The sequence below is a fragment of the Macrosteles quadrilineatus genome, unplaced genomic scaffold, assembly GCF_028750875.1.
Source record: "Macrosteles quadrilineatus isolate MER2022 unplaced genomic scaffold, UCM_ALF_1.0 Scaffold_2__2_contigs__length_208266976, whole genome shotgun sequence".
In the NCBI taxonomy this organism is placed as follows: domain Eukaryota; kingdom Metazoa; phylum Arthropoda; class Insecta; order Hemiptera; family Cicadellidae; genus Macrosteles; species Macrosteles quadrilineatus.
Window position 1 is genome coordinate 40,050,808 of NW_026542595.1, and position 19,915 is coordinate 40,070,722.

Consider the following 19,915-nt stretch of genomic DNA (forward strand, 5'->3'; position numbering starts at 1 on the left):
TTTGAACGTTACTTTTCGCTACACTAAAAAGACTAATGGTTTTCTTGAAAATTAAAAAACTCATAGCATTTTCAGGTTAGGCCTATAGCTTCAATTTAAAGTTAACTAGTGGAACCCCGTCGAAATCGACGGTTAATCTTGAGGTTTTATGTAAATTCAGCTAACTGCAATAGATAGAGTGAAGTCATTAAAATCTTAGTTAAATGAAGGGAGGATAAGCAATAATAAGTATGACGATTGTGTTCCCTAAAAAACGTGATTGATGAATTCGTTTAACACAATATTTCCTACCTTTTTATCGGCTTTAGGTTGCCCAAAAGGTTTTTTAGGAGTCTTATAATTGTTTGTTCGTGAGTTTGTGAACAACATGTCTACTACATTGTTTTTAGTATAGTGAGGTTTAGATGCGTTGTTCGACCTAGCTACATGTGTACAGCAAAGTAAAAGACCCTACCCTATACACATTTTTTTAAATACCTGAATTGACATTAGTTCAACTACTTCACCAAAACCATAGATGAAACATACTCCGTAGTTAGTCTATTCCAAAACTTGAACACAGCTCTCATCCTCAACGTACTCATCTATGACACAATTTTCAACCCGATTATCGAAAACTTCTATACCAATAAATAATTTTCTGGTGTTCTTTCTTGAATTAAAAAATAAACGGTGATTGAAAGTAGGCAAAAAAGGCAAGTGCCAACCTTACAATATATATATGCTAACCCGATAAGGAATAATTATATATTCCTTCAAAATTGATATGTCACACTTATTTCATAATTTAAAATTTTCTAAGAGCAATAAAGCATAGATTTTTGAACAAAACATTTAAAACGTATAATAAATTCATCATTTTGTTGAAACTATAAAAAACTTGCCATGCAGTGGAGAATCAATTTCAAATAATGAATAATAATGTAAACATTTAATTTTGACAGTTTCAGTAGACCTTTGAAAACAATTTTAATATTAACAGCTGCGGGGGGCTAGTGACCTGGAAAACCTGGAAATGTCAGGGAATATTAAATATCTGGAAAAGTCAGGGAATTTTGTCATAAATCAGGGAAAATTGTAAAATGTTTAAAATAATTTTAATAATTGTTAGGAAAGGTCGATCTGGTGAGAGTACGTATGCCGTGTGGGTGAAAACTAAGAAATATGTCTGTACAAATAAATTTTGTATTTTTGTACAAATTAAATTTTGTTATAAACTGCAGATCATCTTATCAAACTCAGTTTAATTTTACTAAGGCAAGTTGCAAAGTTTGAATATAAGCTAGCCTGTATCTATAGATTTTATGTATTTTAGCGAATTTCCCCTATAGGGAATAAGCTATTACCGTAGTATTCATGGTAAGACCTGGACCCGGGACCGATTTGCTTTTACGTTTTAAGGTCCCTAGAGACCAAAAACACCATCCGTTCAAATTCATATATATATATATATATATATTTATATATGTGTCCGTTAGCGCGATAACTCAAGCATAAATCATCCGATTTTGATTAAATTTGGTACAAACGTGTAAACCTACGTTTATTTAAACGAGTTTGCGAACCAGCGTGATTGGACTATGGGAACAGGGGTTTATGGGGGGATTTATGGGGTAAAAATTGGTTTTTCCCTTGACCCAAACAAATTAAAATTTAGCAATTTCTTTCCAAACCGTTTTGTAGAGCTTAAAAAAACAAATAATTTAGTATATTGTAGCATTATAATGCGCCTAATGGTTACCGGGGAAAATTCCAAAAATCTGCAAATTTAAAATTCCCATGTTATTCTTATGGAGAATAAGTAAACTGTTGTAGTTTGCTTGTTTATGAACGTATTTTGATCAAATTTGGAAAATGCATTCACTTCATACTAAACTATTACATTTTACAAAATAATACCTTTTACCATCCCTGTTGCAGCAAAAAAAAAAAAAAAAAAAAAAAGAAATAATGAAAAACGGTCATTTATCCCAAGAATATAAACTAAAACAGAGAGTAGCTATACAACTAACAGTACAATATTTCTAAAATAAAATAAAATTGCCTTACTTATGGGATAGGCCTACATGGGCAGGTGCCTGTGCGTAGGCCTGGCTGTTATCAGTCTAGCAAATTGAGGGCACACACTAAAATTGGGAAGGTTTTTAAGCCTTGTTAATTAAACTTGATCGTTTAGCGGATAAGAGAATGTCGGCGACGACAACCAAAGCCAGTGCAATCTAAGACAGGAGACATTGTGAGGGCGAGGGGGGTCGAAGGGTCAAGGATTGTTTAGTCAGGGTCAAGTAAGGTTAGGTCTGATCAAAGTTTCGACCTCTTCATTGGTAATCGTGTGCAGTAAAACAAGCATCTGTTTTTTGAATTTCTGTATTGAGGGTAAACTAAAAATGTGTTGAATATTATATTTTTGAATTAGATTTCGATATAGAATCTGAGCAACATAAAAACAGTTGGTAGAACTGACTTATGTAGCTGAGGGACAGATATTCCAACATTGTGTGAATATCTTGTGTAGTGTTGATGTGTGACTGCTGTAAGGATCGTGTTTGAGTGTTTGAATGTGTGACTAAGAAGAAACTGAATGAAAATATGTCTGACTGGTAATACTCCCGTCTCACGGAATAGCGCATCAGTGGAGTACCTTTTATTTTTTCTAAAAGCTACTTTCAAAATTGATCTTTGGACCACATTCAAGGGTTCCAAGGTGGTGTGATAGCATGCTCCCCAGCAGATAATACCAAATGAAATCAATGATTGTACATAAGCGAAATAAGCTCTCTTTATGTCCTCCTCGTCCAAAATGACACTCAGTTGATTAAAAGCATATATGTATTTACGAATCTTTTTCTTTAAGAAATCTACTTGCTCTGACCACCTCATTCGGTAGTCAAAATAAACACCTAAATATTTGTAATAATCTACTTTTTCAATGTATTCACAATTACAAGATATACTGTTATGGTCGCCGCAACAATGAATCTTCAAATTGTCTAGACTATAATCAGTGCTTGTACTGAGTGATATCGGAAGAAATTTAGTCTTGTTCACATTAAGTGAGAGCACATTTTGATCTAGCCATTTTTTTAGAAGTGAGAGGTCACGGAGAGCTTTAGACCTGACATCCTCCCAAGAACGACCCTTTAACAAAACTAATGTGTCGTCAGCAAATAAAAATAGTTCACCATCCAGGTTCAGTTTTGAAATGTTATTTATATAGATTAGAAAAAGTATAGGCCCCAGAGTACTTCCCTGAATAACCCCATACTCAATTGAATTTGCATCACTATTCACACCACAAATGGAAACTACTTGATGTCTGTCAGATAAATAGTTTTTGAACCAGGCGAGAGCAGTGCCTCTGACACCGATCTGTTCCAATTTTGCTATCAACAAGTTTCTGTTAATTGAGTCGAATGCTTTTTTTAAATCTAAGAAAATTAACATAGAACGATTGTTATTTGCCATTGAGTTATTTATAGATTTACATACTTCAAAAAGTGCATCAGAGATGTTTTTATCTTTTCTAAACCCAAATTGTGAATTAGATAATATATTGTTATTATGAAGGTACTCCACCAACTGCTCCTTGACAATACGCTCTAAGACCTTGGAAAACACGCTTAACAATGAGATTGGTCTAAAGTTGTTACAGTCTTTTGGATCACCTGTTTTAAATAAAGGAATTACTTTTGCAGTTTTGAATTGAGCCGGGAATATACCAGTCAGGAGAGATAGATTAATTATGTGTAGCAGCGGAATGTAAATTATGAGTGCGTTTTGTTTAAGTAAATCAGCCGAAACTTCGTCCAGACCCGGAGCTGAGCCACCGCGCAGCTCGGAGATGTGTCGTAGTACGTCTTGTGCAGAAACAGTTTGCAATGTGAAAGTAGAGTCCAGTCTGTAGTCAGAGTCAACAACCACTGGGGTCCCACCCGCATCTATCTGCTTCGATAGATTTACTCCAACAGAAGCAAAGAATTTATTAAAATCATCTGCTATCTCGTGTTTTGCGGCTTGAGTATCATGAGACATGCTGGGAATAAATTTATCAATTGGAAATGAATTTTTATTACGTGGCCTGCCAGCAAGATCATTGATCAGTCCCCAAAACAATTTTGGGTTCCTATTGTTCTGGTACAATCTTTCTCTGTAAAAATCTCGTTTGGCTCTTTTTAATAGATAGCATAGGTTTTGTCTGTAATTCCTATAATAAGTTTGTAGATAATCATTAAAAACCTAAAGCACAATACAAACCTCAGCAACCTCAAGCAATCATCAGCAAACCTAAAGTACTCGTTAAACTAACCTACATCTCATTTTTGGTCTACCCAGTGTACAGTTTTGGTAGTTGAAAATTAAAACAGTTGACAAAACAATTACAAATCTTTGCTTGTTAACGTCAGCAAAGTAAAAAAGAAATAGTAAACATTACTTTCGCATAGTAACCATTTTTTGCCGTAGTAAAAAATGTAATGATGATTTTTTGCAGGTGATAAACCAGTAACAGAAACAGGTTTTTATTACACAATATTGTAGCGAAAAAGAATTTTATCATAATGGTTAAAATACAAAAATAGTAAAAAACACAACAGATTTACAATATCTGTGCTCTAGTACTAGATGGAATTTCACATCAGTCTGTCACTGACGTCTGAAGTGAAGTCTTTAAGAAAAAACAAAAATTAAAACTTGAACCTGGGAATTGCAGAAGATTTAAAAATTCATAAACAATCTACATAATATTTTAGACCTAAATTCTCAACAAAATTGTTTAATATCATGAACATGTTCTTCAGTTACTTTTTTGCATCACTTTAAAATTTGAAAACCCCTGGTAACCAGCTGAAGGGTTAATTTTTACTGTAGTCCAATAGTTTATTATGTTTTACAGGGAGTAAGTAGATTGGTGTTGGCCCAAGTGCCAGGGCTATTGGAGCCTGTTACGAGGCTAGCTATGGACAGACTCAACCAATCAGATCCTGCAGTGTCTCTGCTTGCTTTGAGGCTACTTCTCATCTGCATGTATAGTGGTATGTCTCCTCCTTTTTCTCATCTTTTTACAATGAGGATAGTATTTGTGTTGTCTTGTACTGTATTGTATTGTAATGTCGAAACGTAGTTATGCAAAACTTAACTGTTAAACTCTATTTAAACAGGTTTACACTAAATGCCACTAGAAAATTAATTTATTTAAATTTTTATGACGCTTTATTTGAGTAGGATGTCATAATGAAATTAGAGAAACTACCTGAATTTTATAAACTAGAAATAGTTAAATGAAACTAACAAAAATTTAGTATTTGAATTATGTTGTAGGAGATTACAGCAGAATGAGGGGACAAGAGGATTTTGTAGATCCTGAGCAGCTTGTGGCGACCATGGAGAAAACCTCTGCTTTGTTTGATAGGTAGGCTTACAGTAAACCTACATATCTTTCAAGCACAGGAGTAAGTTGACTTCTTGCATGGAAATAAACCTTAAAAAGTTTAAAAAATGCATGTAAAATCTAAAAATGTATAGTTGTATCCTCTTTCAATTCAATTAAATGAATTACATAGGTTATTAAATCATCTATTAAATCTACTGATATATCCTAACTCTCCTCTACTGTAAAGTACTTTACAACAGCGTCATCCAAAAACAAAACATATGTATTCATTTTCATTGTATATAATTGACAAAATCACTAATCTCTTTTCAATCAATTATTTTGTTTTAATGTAGTCAATCAAATTATGTGGGAAACAATTTTCAGAGTTAAAAAGGGAAGTCCTTCAGAGGTAGAATGTGTGTGTGCAGTTCTTCCGTACCTACTTGCTGACTTCTTCCCTGCTTCAGAAATGTTGACCAAAGTCATAGGAGAATTTCTTTCACCTCAGCAACCCAACCACAGACACCTATCTGCTGTTGTTTTTCAGGTTAGTATTTCAGTAACAAATGTATTGATAATTTTTATAATATCTATTCTCCTAAGAGGGTAGGTAAATTCTTGTACACTTTTGCATCATAGCAAAAAATCATTATTAGAAAGCAAAAATAAATTTTTTCATAACTTGATAATTTAAATAGGAGGAATAAGAGAGAATCAATATCTATATGGGCCCAAGTAAATTATATTATAGGTAAAAGCATAAAAGAAAGTATTGATTTTACAGTGATGAAATATTTAGGTAAAGAAAATACACCTCAGGAAATATGTAATAGTTTTGTTCAACATTATACTCAAGGTATAAATGAAGTAGTCCATGACTGTAATATAGTCACAAATTCAATGAAAAAATCCAGGAATAGACTGCATAAAAATAATCGATCTAATGAAAAAATCACAGGTGTTAACAGGTCCCTTGGTAAAATTTCCAATCCTGCAGTATCGGCAGTGGCATTACAACATATTAATTAAGGTGTTCTTGTTTCATTTAATCCCCGTAACACCTTTTTTTCAAACATTACAATTGCAAAGTGAATAAAAATAAAAAGTTCTAGTCTGATTGAGCAAAGCGAGGGAAGCTCTTATACTACACTCCTGCTTTTGATTTGCGAATTCCCCTCATGAACGGCTGAAGCAATCTACACAAAATTTAGCAGACATAGTAACCAACCATGGGAAGGTATTAATCTGAAATATAACAAATCAGACTTAATGGCTCTGTGGTCCGGTATTATTAACTTAAAAAAAAAATTTAATATGGGCCTTATGAGAAGATTGTTTGCCATTATGGTTTTGCAAAATACAAAAAAAGAAGTTTAAAACACAATAGTTGTTACATATGTTAATTAACAAGCCATTGAACTGTGCTCTCACAGGTATGCAGAGAGGACCAACTACCATTGCTACAGGCGTGGTTGGTCATGTCTCTACTGATACATTATGTTTTGTGTGTTGGCCAGGTGTTATCACAGGCATGCAGAGAGGACCAACTACCATTGCTACAGGTGTGGTTGGTCATGTCTCTACTGATACATTATGTTTTGTGTGTTGGCCAGGTGTTATCACAGGCATGCAGAGAGGACCAACTACCATTGCTACAGGCGTGGTTGGTCATGTCTCTACTGATACATTATGTTTTGTGTGTTGGCCAGGTGTTATCACAGGCATGCAGAGAGGACCAACTACCATTGCTACAGGCGTGGTTGGTCATGTCTCTACTGATACATTATGTTTTGTGTGTTGGCCAGGTGTTATCACAGGCATGCAGAGAGGACCAACTACCATTGCTACAGGTGTGGTTGGTCATGTCTCTACTGATACATTATGTTTTGTGTGTTGGCCAGGTGTTATCACAGGCATGCAGAGAGGACCAACTACCATTGCTACAGGCGTGGTTGGTCATGTCTCTATTGATACATTAAGTTTTCTGTGTTGGCCAGGTGTTATCACAGGCATGCAGAGAGGACCAACTACCATTGCTACAGGCGTGGTTGTCCATGTCTCTACTGATACATTATTTTTTCTTTGTTGGCCAGGTGTTATCACAGGCATGCAGAGAGGACCAACTACCATTGCTACAGGCGTGGTTGGTCATGTCTCTACTGATATATTATGTTTTCTGTGTTGGCCAGGTGATATCACAGGCATGCAGAGAGGACCAACTACCATTGCTACAGGCGTGGTTGGTCATGTCTCTACTGATACATTATGTTTTGTGTATTGGCCAGGTGTTATCACAGGCATGCAGAGAGGACCAACTACCATTGCTACAGGCGTGGTTGGTCATGTCTCTACTGATACATTATGTTTTCTGTGTTGGCCAGGTGATATCACAGGCATGCAGAGAGGACCAACTACCATTGCTACAGGCGTGGTTGGTCATGTCTCTACTGATACATTATGTTTTGTGTATTGGCCAGGTGTTATCACAGGCATGCAGAGAGGACCAACTACCATTGCTACAGGCGTGGTTGGTCATGTCTCTACTGATATATTATGTTTTCTGTGTTGTCCAGGTGTTATCACAGGCATGCAGAGAGGACCAACTACCATTGCTACAGGCGTGGTTGGTCATGTCTCTACTGATACATTATGTTTTCTGTGTTGGCCAGGTGATATCACAGGCATGCAGAGAGGACCAACTACCATTGCTACAGGCGTGGTTGGTCATGTCTCTACTGATACATTATGTTTTGTGTATTGGCCAGGTGTTATCACAGGCATGCAGAGAGGACCAACTACCATTGCTACAGGCGTGGTTGGTCATGTCTCTACTGATATATTATGTTTTCTGTGTTGTCCAGGTGTTATCACAGGCATGCAGAGAGGACCAACTACCATTGCTACAGGCGTGGTTGGTCATGTCTCTACTGATACATTATGTTTTGTGTAGATACATTATGTTTTGCGTATTGGCCAGGTGTTATCACAGGCATGCAGAGAGGACCAACTACCATTGCTACAGGCGTGGTTGGTCATGTCTCTACTGATACATTATGTTTTCTGTGTTGGCCAGGTGATATCACAGGCATGCAGAGAGGACCAACTACCATTGCTACAGGCGTGGTTGGTCATGTCTCTACTGATACATTATGTTTTGTGTATTGGCCAGGTGTTATCACAGGCATGCAGAGAGGACCAACTACCATTGCTACAGGCGTGGTTGGTCATGTCTCTTCATATCTTTACTCAGACTCTGCCTGTAGCCACATCCACTTGGTGCCTTGCCTGCTTCTTCATCAGTGCCTCCACTAACCCCTGGCTGAGAGCTATGTATCCTTTCTACAAGCCAGTTTTATGTTATTTTAGATTTCTAAAATCTCTTTAACCTTTTTTTGTAAGGTAAACTGCAAACTCAATTAGGCCTTTTTACCATCTCCACCTTTAACAACAAAACCAAGTAACCAGAAAAAGCCAAATAAAAACGATTAATACCAATCCAATTACGTGCCCCAGGTTCCCTAGTAATTATTATTATAACTTTTTTTCTAAATGGCATTTGTTTGGGCCCAAATTTGATGTTTGAGAACCTGTCATTTCAAACAACCGTTTCACAAAAGTAAGGACGACTTATTCGTTTTATTCAACTTCCAGTTTTGATTACATTTGGCATGAATATGAAAGGCTGGATCAGTGAATAGCTTAGATATTGACAAATCTTGTGCATTGTGCTTTGTAAGGACTACAAAGTGACAATGATGATGACCCTGTGATAGTGGGAGAAGTTCACGGGAGAGATATTCACAATTTTACCACGATGGCAGGTGACGACGATTATGTCCCTGTGATCGCTGGAGATGTGCAAGATTTTGTTGCGACTTACGGAGTGGGGACCAGGTAATTTGACCAAGGGCCGCATTATTTATTTTAACTCAAGCTATTAATATTTTAATAAAAAAACACACTTTTTTACCCTCGGGGTAGCAGCAAACCTAGGTACTAATGAAACCACATGTTATTGAAATAAATTGAATTTAAAATCAAATCAGGCAAACGGAAACTCACTTAATCTGCAGGTTTGCTGTGGCGGGGATATTTTGCCTATTCCATGAAATGCAGAGATGGCATCACAACCTGTAATTGCAAGGAAAATGAAAAGGTTGCTGCAGATCTCTGGAGAAAGTTGAGAAAACAAAACACTGAAAAGTTTTAATTATTTTATTTATTAAAGGCCGCCATTATAAAATGACCTTATCAAACTTAACCATTGACAACCTGGGCTGAGATATTGTGTTCAAGCACTTGTATGGCAAATTTCATTAAAATCGGTTCAGCACATATCCACAAAATATTGTCAAGCGTTCTTCCTTAATAGTATTTAATGAGGAAATTGTTTACAGAATACTTCACTTAACCCTAGCAGTGGCCAACCATCGTCTGGTGACGGTTTGACGTTGATGCTTAGAATGGCCAGCCGTCGTCTGGTGACGGTATGGGCCGAAATTATTTTAACGGTAAAAAAACACTTATAATCAACTCAGATGAGAATAATATATATACCATTCGAAAGATCACATTCTGAACTTTCGTTTTATTACATAAACGAACCCTGTAGCAGGTATATAACAATTCCACGACGATTAGAAATCAAATAAATTTTTGGAGCGGCACGACTTTAGCAGCTGACCCTTGGGAACTGGCAAAACACGTCTTGTTTGGCATTACCCTGCTCGGGTAATAATCGCCTTGGGATGTTGCGGGTGGTACCACTGGATAGCCATTGATTTTATCTTCATTGTGGTAGTGATATTTTAGAACTAAATATTGATTGGACAACCGGTACGATTTTATGAAAACAGCTGTTTTCGAAATTTATAACAAATGGCCAACCGTCGTCAGGTGACTGTATGGAAAATGCAAATTACATACAGTGTAAGTTATTATTACTAGTCATATAATATGTCATTTTGAAGAGGAAGAAATGTAGCTTGTTATAGTGGCAGCCCTGCGCTCAGGGTTATTTTTGGTTTCTCTCACTAAGACGACGAAAGTGTGTCACTACTGTCAAGATCTCACACACAAAGTGCCTTGTATTCGCCATTGCGTGTTGTTGCCGGTGAGTTTTCGCTCTCGTTTTATCCGCGATTGATTACTAAATTTGTTTTTATTTTGTATTTTTTGAGAAATGTGTATGTGTATATAACAGTAATCTTCATGTATTTTATTATGCATGAATATTTACTGAATGGTGTCAAGTTGTGTTAATAAAAGGTTGTATTTTTCTTTTGGTTGTATTTTGAGGTTTTCCGTTTATTTATATTATTATGCCCCTAGCACGTAAAAACAAAACTTTTTACCCAACATGTTATACATTTTTATGTACGTAATTGAATACACTACAAGATGTTTATGTTGGTTTGAAGTAAAAACATTTGGTACAAAAGTTTTATACTAAATACTATGATTTTTTCTCTCACAAAATCGCTAAAATACAAAAACATTATTTTATTTATAAATAAAAAATATTTTTACCATAAATTTATGACTTTTTTTGATTCCTTACTTCATTAGCTTTACACACATGTATATATCATTATTAGTATACACATATATTATATCACTTTTTACAACACAAACTAACACTGTACGGTTTTCAATTTTTTCGGTTCTCCGTTTGTTATTATATTTCGCCCCAAAAACTTATAAAAAAAAAATATTTTCCTAATATGTTATATTTTTCTATGTAGGGAATTAGATTGTCTACAAAATGTATATAATGAATTTCCCATAACAAATCCGCAGAAAAAAAATACCAAGGCCGCTTTTGAAATAAAAAAAAAATCAAATTCTTTTATTTTTTCACTTTACCGAAGAAATACACAATCATATTATATAAATCATAAATCATTATTATATTACTATTTCTAGATTCTCCTGTTCTTTCTGAACAAAATGAATATGAGGTTGGCTAGGTTTACTTGTACGGTTGAATTTTTACAAATTTTCAAAAAAAGGTCTGCAAAATCGCCCAAATGGGTTGGCCATTCCCCACTTCTAACATTGGCCACTGCTAGGGTTAAGCATGACCTGAGATTTTCACTTATAATGTTTCACTATACTTCTTTAACTGGCCACTAGATTCCCTCATGTTCAGTCACGGATGGGTAAGTTCACTTATGAAGACAGGAAGCTGCTTTGTATTGCTGCCTCAGACTTCTACAGACAGGTTTGTGGCGCTTCAAACAATTTGATTGCAAATTTCAATGTATTGTTTGTTTAGTCATATATGTAAATTATTTAAAGAAACATCTTGTAAATAATTTCCTTGTGGTGTTGATAGCAAACAAACATTTTTTTAATGTTTGTACTTTTGTGTTATTAGACTTTATTTAAATCGTTTTGGTGTTTGTTGACATATGATTGTATTTTCCAGCTGACTGATGATAAGCAAAAGGAAACATTCTATAGAACCTTTAAAGAAGCAGCATCAACTCCACGGAGCCCTTTTGCTGATGTGATTGCAAGTCTATAGTCAAAAAATTGCAACAGAGTCAAAATAACAGCTGAAAAAGTAAGTATACAATCTATATATATAAAGCTCAAATACCACTGACTCATTCACTCACTCATCACGAAACCTCAGAAACCATAAGACCTAGGAACCTGAAACTTGGCAGGCATCTTCCTTTTGGGTAGTAGACGCTCACTAAGAAAGGATTTTACCCTCCGACCTCTGGGCTCCGCCCCAGTGGCTCTGGAGTTTCCCATGTTAACCTTATGAGTACTTTTATTTAAATGGAATTAATGAATCTTAACAGCTGTTTCAATTAAACAAGTTGGTTCTGTTCCATGATGTTCAATAGCATTAAAGTTACAAGGATTACCAACAGGGTGCTGCACTATTATTTCTTTTACATTTATGACAACAGCTAATTTGCAACCAAAAGGTGAGTGAGCGTAGCGAACGAACTTCAACCTGGAGGCGAGTTAGCGTAGCGAGCGAGCTAACCTGAAGGCAAGTGAGCGCAGCGAACGAGCTCTAACCTAAAAGTGAGTGAGCCATACGAGCTCACTTATGAAGTTAAACGGCGCAAAGCCCGCGGGTACAGCTAGTTTATTATAAATTCAATCATATTTATGTTGGTTAAATTAAGTTGTAGTATCTTAAAACCTGTTATTACTTTAAAGTTATAATTCCTTAAAACGGATAATGAACTGGGAATTTTAACTGGCATAAAAACAATTTAATTGATTTTCAAACGGTTAACACCAGAATTGTAGCAACCTTTCTAAAAAACTGATATTCCTGAGAGCTGCCTTCAGGTAACAACCTGTCACCAGTTAACTTAAGTGTACATTGCCTACTATTTTGTATGATCAATATAGTAGCGGTGTCAATGCAGTCAATGTTAAAAAAACTACAGTCGTATCTATGTTTGTTCAAAGATATCTGACTTTGAATGAACATAGCTTTGAAATTTTAAAATTGAATAAACAAATTTGATATCTGAAAAGCCTTCTTCATTTCGGTTAACCAGGTTTTACTGTAGTATGTACAAAGAGTAAGAAATATGCAATTTTATTTGTAGCCTCAAAGAAGTTTTTACCCTTTTACCTCCAAATGCAGATATAAATGTTAAAAGAGTAACACAATCAAAATTCAATTTAGAAGTAACCTTGGAGTTAAATTAAAACTTTGCTTGGGCTTTTAGTTAAAGAGAGTTGTTATTGTGGTAGTTAGGTGTGGTCATTGGCCAAGCAGTCTGAGTGCTTGGACTGTTAGTTAACGAGTGTTGTTAGTAAGGTAGTTAGGCGTGGTCAGTGGCCAAGTAGTCTGAGTGACTGGGCTTTTAGTTAACAAGTGTTGTTAATGTGGTAGTTAGGTGTGGTCAGTGGCCAAGCAGTCTGAGTGCTTGGGCTTTTAGTTAACGAGTGTTAATAGTAAGGTAGTTAGGTGAGGTCAGTGGCCTAGCAGTCTGAGTGCTTTGGCTATTAGTTAACGAGTGTTGTTAGTGTGGTAGTTTGATGTGGTCAGTGGCCAAGCAGTCTGAGTGCTTGGGCTTTTAGTTAACGAGTGTTAATAGTAAGGTAGTTAGGTGAGGTCAGTGGCCTAGCAGTCTGAGTGCTTTGGCTATTAGTTAACGAGTGTTGTTAGTGTGGTAGTTTGATGTGGTCAGTGGCCAAGCAGTCTGAGTGCTTGGGCTATTAGTTAACGATTGTTGTTAGTGTGGTAGTTAGGCGTGGTCAGTGTGTGACGCATAGCGGCACGCTATATTTTATATATAGTAAGCGCATTTCGCAAAGCCGGGCTACATGGCCAGCTCGTAGCCTGCCGCGACTGCATCAACGCTCTATCCCCACCTTCCTACTCTTCTCCTCCTTCTTGTTCTTGATCTACGAGCCTTGGAAGAGAAAACTGTGAAATTGCTAACTCCGGCAACCGTAAACTGATAAGTTTATATTTAGTTATAATTATGTAGATATATAAGTTCCAATTATGGTTGGCTAAGTCAGGAAACAAGCGGGTAGCCCTTCTGGCTCACCCGACTATTGAAATGTAGGAAATCACAACTTAGTCGGTTGGCTGCAACGTTCTTAAACATGAAATATTAAACCACATGTTCCCAGAATGTAGCTTAGCAATTATCAATCAAATTCATACATATTTCACATTCAGTATTCAATTATATAGCATTTATTCACTCATCAATATTAGTAAGTAATTATCCATGTTCAGTTCATAGTTGGAAGGATAGGTCTACAGTTAAATATTTAGTTAAATTAGTGTAAATCAAAGCTGGCTAGGCAAGTGTTCTGATCTGGGTAAAAGGTCTCCGTCCCTCTGGTCCCCAGCAATCTTCCTAATTTTATTGGTAGCAGATTCAGCACGCTAATACTAAGTTTGGTCCAGACACAGATATTCCTAACCTATTAGCATTACCCTGTTTATTCCCTCCTGATTACCCGAATTCCAACAATGTACCCATCGCCCCCAGTTCATCCTTTGATTAATCCCCCCCCGGCTACAAGTGGCCAAGCAGTCTGAGTGCTTGGGCTTTTAGTTAACGAGTGTTGTTAGTGTGGTAGTTAGGTGTGGTCAGTGGCCAGGAGACGGCAATGAAGGTAGATTGATTTTATGAATTTCATCTCTGTCACCTGTCTGGCAGAGCTTGGTAGAAGAGACCTGTAGTAGTTGGGTGAATCCTTTGCGAGTTGTACCTCAAAAGAACCATTTTGTTACTTTTACTTTTCCTTACTGAGCGACACGCCAAAAACTTACTTTAAAATAATTTTAAATTTTCCTGTAGACATACTGTGATCAAATCATCAAATTACTAAAGAATCCAGGATTCAAATATGATAAAATAATATTTCGATACTAATTGGCAGTCAATGGGCCTTTTGGCCATCAGTTTTTTTGTTTTCAAACAACTGCTGATGTCTGTGTAATTTGTTTGATATTTCAGGGGTTGCAGCTTTAACACATTTTTAATGAAGACATACAAACCCAAGACTCACAGTGAAGAGTTAAATTCTCTTAATTTTACACTGGTAATGTTATGTAGAAATAATTTGTTATATTTTTATAAGTTATTATATACTGTTAATTAGTGTCAGGGTTAATTGTTGTATTGACTAGTGTGATACGTTAAACTACATTTGTTTTTATTAATGTATAAGTTGAATTTATCAGCCAGTACCTTAGTCATACGCTTTTTACAATCCAAGTCTAGCCAATGTATAGTTTTGTTTTATTTATATTTATATATAGTCATCAACAACCAAAGGTATATTACTTAAACTTGTCTACCTTAGACATTCCGATCTTTTTATCATTGCTTCCAGGAAAGTGTTAACTGCTAAGGTTGTATGGAAAGTGTTGATTAAGTGTTACTGTGGCTATTAATACAATCTGAATAGTTGGTTACCATCACGAATACTTGAACAGAACAAATATGTATCATAAACATAAACAAATGACTTTGCTGACCCGAATCCTATACTAATAGCATTAACATATGGTTTAGACAGTTCCATTTAAGCAATGTTAAATAATGTTTATTTTCGGGCCAGGAACGTCATTTGCTTATGTTTATGATCCATACCGGTTCTGTTCAATTATTCATGGTTACTGTAGAACACAGAAAAACCACCTCACTAAATATCAAATTGTTAGAGGAGTACAGTAAAAATTTAATTTTTCAATTAATTTTGTACTAAGAATTCATCTTTTAAATTAAGAAAATCCAAAATCTGTAATGTTAGGCCATAAAATAAAAATATTTTTCTAAAGGTTTTATTATCTGAACTCGGTGTGGTTTTCTCACAGAAATATATAATAATGGATATCACAAAAGCATTGAAAGAGTTTGTTATGGCATCTCCCTTAGTTATATTTCATGTCATTCTATGTAAATCCTAATGTTTAAAATTGTTGTCTAGCCTACAAGTTAAATATTTAGCTCTGTTCTTCCTTTAGTTAAGAAACAATCAATACAGACAGTGTTAGCACGATCTGTACATAACAAACAGAAACAAAGCCTACTATAATATAGCCTACAGGTAATGTAGGATTTGGTTTATGGTATAGGCCTAGTAAAAGGCCTAAAAAAATAGTCACTAGCCAATGAAACATGGTTGAATAAAAATTTAGATTTTAAGACATAATGAGGATTTTTGACTACAATACAAGGACTTAAATTTCTCATCGAAAAATCAAACCACAGAACACATTTTGAAAACCTGATACAGTTGCCGATTTGTTTTTTTAATCTTTATGACAATGCAATTTCTTCATAATATCCCTGATATAAATATATAACTTTTTCAGATTGATCCTTCTCCTTCCATGTTTGAAGTTCTTATGTAGGTATTTCCCCAAAATACCTATATTTAATAAATAAATACCTTTTAGAAAGTATTGGCTCAATATAATTAAACCATATTTTTGCTTTGAAAAAGTACATCCTCAGATATCCTGATAGTAAGAGAAAACCATTTAAAGTGTAACACAATTTTGTAATGTAACATGAGTATATCCAAGGCCGCACTAGATATGCAGGCCGTCCTGCTAATTGTGTGACGTCACAACTGTAGGCGGTCCCGCTGCCGCTACACACACAGGGGCTTATAAAGATTTATTGCAAAGAAATAAACCTACCACCACTTCTTTATTGTTCGATATTTACAATTTTATCATAAACGTTTGAATGGTTGTGGACGATTTTGTTAGTATACCACCGCGTTATGCCTACTGACCACACCGCATAGCGGGGAAGCGACCGCCTTCAGTTGTGACGTAGCGCCTGAAGTGGTGGGGGAGCAGCACGGCCCCTATATCTAAAGGAACCTTGGTATATCACATAATCTTTTTATTATATATTAGTTTTTCTTTCGATTACTTAAAGTAATATCCGTTACCTTATTACGATTTCTCGTACAATTTGTTACTCTGTTATGATTTTTTCAGTAACCTACAGTTATTATGTTATGTATGCTATCATGTTTGTAACATATTTAATATATTGAAAATAAAAGTGAGATGTAAGATAGTATTTTGACAAAATCACAGTTGTACCTAAATAAATTTTATCTAGTAAATTGGTGGATTCTCATTATTTCTTTCATATTCTCTTGTGTTTGAACCCTATCACATTTACTTTAGCCCCACATGTACAATTGTACATCTCCAAAACATTGCTTGGGAATGTTGTAATCGTTACCACAGAATGCGAGCTTTATTCTGGTGTAGGTTGGTACTAAAATTGCCCGTAAAATCCCGTCTGGCAATGCTTTTGTCCCGTTTTTGGAGATTTTCTCTATTCGAGCCATATTACAAAGACTCTGGTTATTGATCCAGGCAGTGCTGCTACCTTTGGGTGTTTCAGTGAATTACGTCCACTTTCGGGGTAACGCAGAACCATCACCACTGCTCTTTTGTGATTCGTCTTACTGAGATATTTCAATACCAATAGCGATCGCTGATTCAGTTAGCGCGTTGGGGCCTCACCGCCATTGGCGAGCGCCTGTTTAAAGGTTTTCAGCAGCGAACGTGTTAACTTACAAAACAAAAACACATACAATTCCAAGCCACAAAAGCCAATATGGCTTGTCTGCAGCAATTATTATAATTTTGTTATTTCACAGTGCTTATTTACAATCAGTCTTTGTTACACAATCAGTCTTTTGTTTCCCTTGTTTTTCTGTAAGAATTCAATAATATACCAAACCAATCATAGAATTTAAAGTAGTCAGATTTTAACAATTATTAATAAACAATGAATTAAGTAACAGTAATAAACAAATTTAAAGCTATTAAAAAAGTAACAATAATAAACATTTGAAACATTGAACAGTGAATAATCTATTAAAAAAGTAACAATAATAAACATTTGGAACAGTGAACAACAATGATGACTGTTATGACAACTATGTATGTAATGACAACTAGTTTTGTTATCTCCAAAACAAAAATGATATTCTCTCATTCTTTCTTACACTACAGTCAAACCATCTCAATCTCATAATGCCTAAGACTAGTAGAATGTCTCATTAAGTTCAAAGAGCAATCATGGCCGACACAAGTATACCTTGCTCAGTCTTCAAGCGCTCTACTCCGTGATGTGTGATCTATTTGATCCATGGTCTGTTTGCATCAGCAAAGACTGATCTCTAAACATTATGAAACAGTACTAACATTTTGCAACATGTTTTCTTCGCCTTTATATGTTAGATTTTGGTAAATAAATTGATTCTCCAACTCATCTAAACGGGCATAAAATGGCCTTTCACTATGCTAAAAATTTTTGTTCCGAAACAAATATATTTCCCATGTCCAAGGACCCAGAACTATGATCTGTTTCACAAGAAGAGGCAATTGACACTATAAATACTCCTAAAGTAAAATAAAACAAAGTACCATAGTGCTGATAAAATAGTTATTTGTGCAACTGGTGAGAAAAAGTGAGCAATTGACTCACTCGAGAGAAATCCTTACTCACGAGCCGTAGGCGAGTGAGGAATGGTTTCTCGAGTGAGGCAATTGTACTTTGAACTCGAGTTGCACATTATACTTTTCCTACAGTTACCATAAAACCATAATTTGTTACCATAATTTATGAAGAAACATAACCTATTTTTGCACAGTGAACTTTTAATATAACATTTAATGTGAAGTGACAAATACAACAGTACAACAGCTGACCAGCTGATTTACAGCCAGTGCTGCCAACGTATTCCCAATAAAAAAAAAGTAATCCCAATATTCAAAAAAGGTGATAAAAAAATGGTTTAAAATTATCGGCCTATTTCACTTGTTCCTATTTTTTCCAAAATATTTGAAGCAGTAATGTATAATCAATTAAATAATTACTTTGAAACAAATAACCTATTGTCAAACTCCCAATTCGGCTTTCGTCGAGGTAAATCCACGACCTCAGCAATTCTCACTTTAGTTGACCATTCTCTCGAAACTTTAGAAAAGAAGGAATCTGTGTCATTAGTTTTATGTGATTTAAGTAAAGCTTTTGACACGGTTCCTTTTGATATCCTAACTAACAAACTACGTTTTTATGGCATCACTAATGATGCCATGCTTCTAATTTCTTCGTATTTATGTAATAGACTTCAATTGGTATCAATTAAAAATAAATGTTCTAAAACTGAAAAAGTTGAAACCGGTGTTCCTCAGGGCTCTGTACTAGGGCCATTTTTCTTTAACGTCTACATTAATGATCTTCCTATAAATATAAATACACAATCTGTTATATATGCGGATGATACAACTTTACTCGCTAACCATTCTAATTTAACAACCCTGCGCTTAATTAGTCAAGAGGCTGAACATAGAGCATATGATTGGTTTTCTGCAAACAGACTATCTTGTAATTCTGACAAATCACAATATATAACAATCAGTCTTAAAACAGAGGTAAAATTTGAATCAGTTAAACTTTTAGGATTTAATTTGGATTCAAAATTAAATTGGTCATCACACATAAAATCTGTTTGTAACAAAATTTCAAGAGTGAGGTGCTTGCTGTGGAAACTTAAGGATTTTGTTAGTCAAGAATATTTAAGATTGGCGTATTTTGGACTCTTTCAATCGCACATACTATATGGTCTTATTTTGTGGGGCCACTCTCCACATATTAATGACATCCTTTTACTCCAGAAAAAGGCGGTTCGAAGCATTGCTGGAGAATGCTCAGATACACATTGTAAACCTCTTTTCATTAATTTCAGTATACCAACCATAGTAAAGTCAAAGTCAAAGTCATCTTTATTGTCACAAAACGTTTTTTTTATGCTCTGGCACAGCCAGACAAAACAGGTGACATTTTCAAACTATACTAAAATAAACTAGCTTATATTGGTAAAAATAAATACATAGTAGGTAACAAAACAAACAATTCACATTGATTTATCTTCAAGAAACTGACCAATACTATAATAATTCTTTTCCAATAAAAATTCAAAAATTTTTTCTTTAAAAGATTTTAATCCTATTATAGATTTGTAGTACCCAGGCAAATTGTTAAAAAATCT

The 19,915-nt window shown here is 35.2% G+C and overlaps 1 protein-coding gene across 1 annotated transcript in view; it reads left to right on the plus strand.

The window, feature by feature from the left end:
- LOC128984097 (huntingtin-like) overlaps positions 1 to 16,969 on the plus strand; it is a 108,041-nt gene extending 91,072 nt beyond the window's left edge. The window contains exons 65-71 of the mRNA XM_054403379.1: positions 4,892 to 5,030; positions 5,317 to 5,407; positions 5,756 to 5,918; positions 8,541 to 8,701; positions 11,507 to 11,594; positions 11,802 to 11,939; positions 14,836 to 16,969. Coding sequence (XP_054259354.1) covers positions 4,892 to 5,030; positions 5,317 to 5,407; positions 5,756 to 5,918; positions 8,541 to 8,701; positions 11,507 to 11,594; positions 11,802 to 11,900 — 741 coding nt within the window. The 3' untranslated portion in view covers positions 11,901 to 11,939; positions 14,836 to 16,969. The remainder of the gene's footprint in view (positions 1 to 4,891; positions 5,031 to 5,316; positions 5,408 to 5,755; positions 5,919 to 8,540; positions 8,702 to 11,506; positions 11,595 to 11,801; positions 11,940 to 14,835) is intronic.
- The last annotated feature ends 2,946 nt before the right edge of the window (positions 16,970 to 19,915 follow it).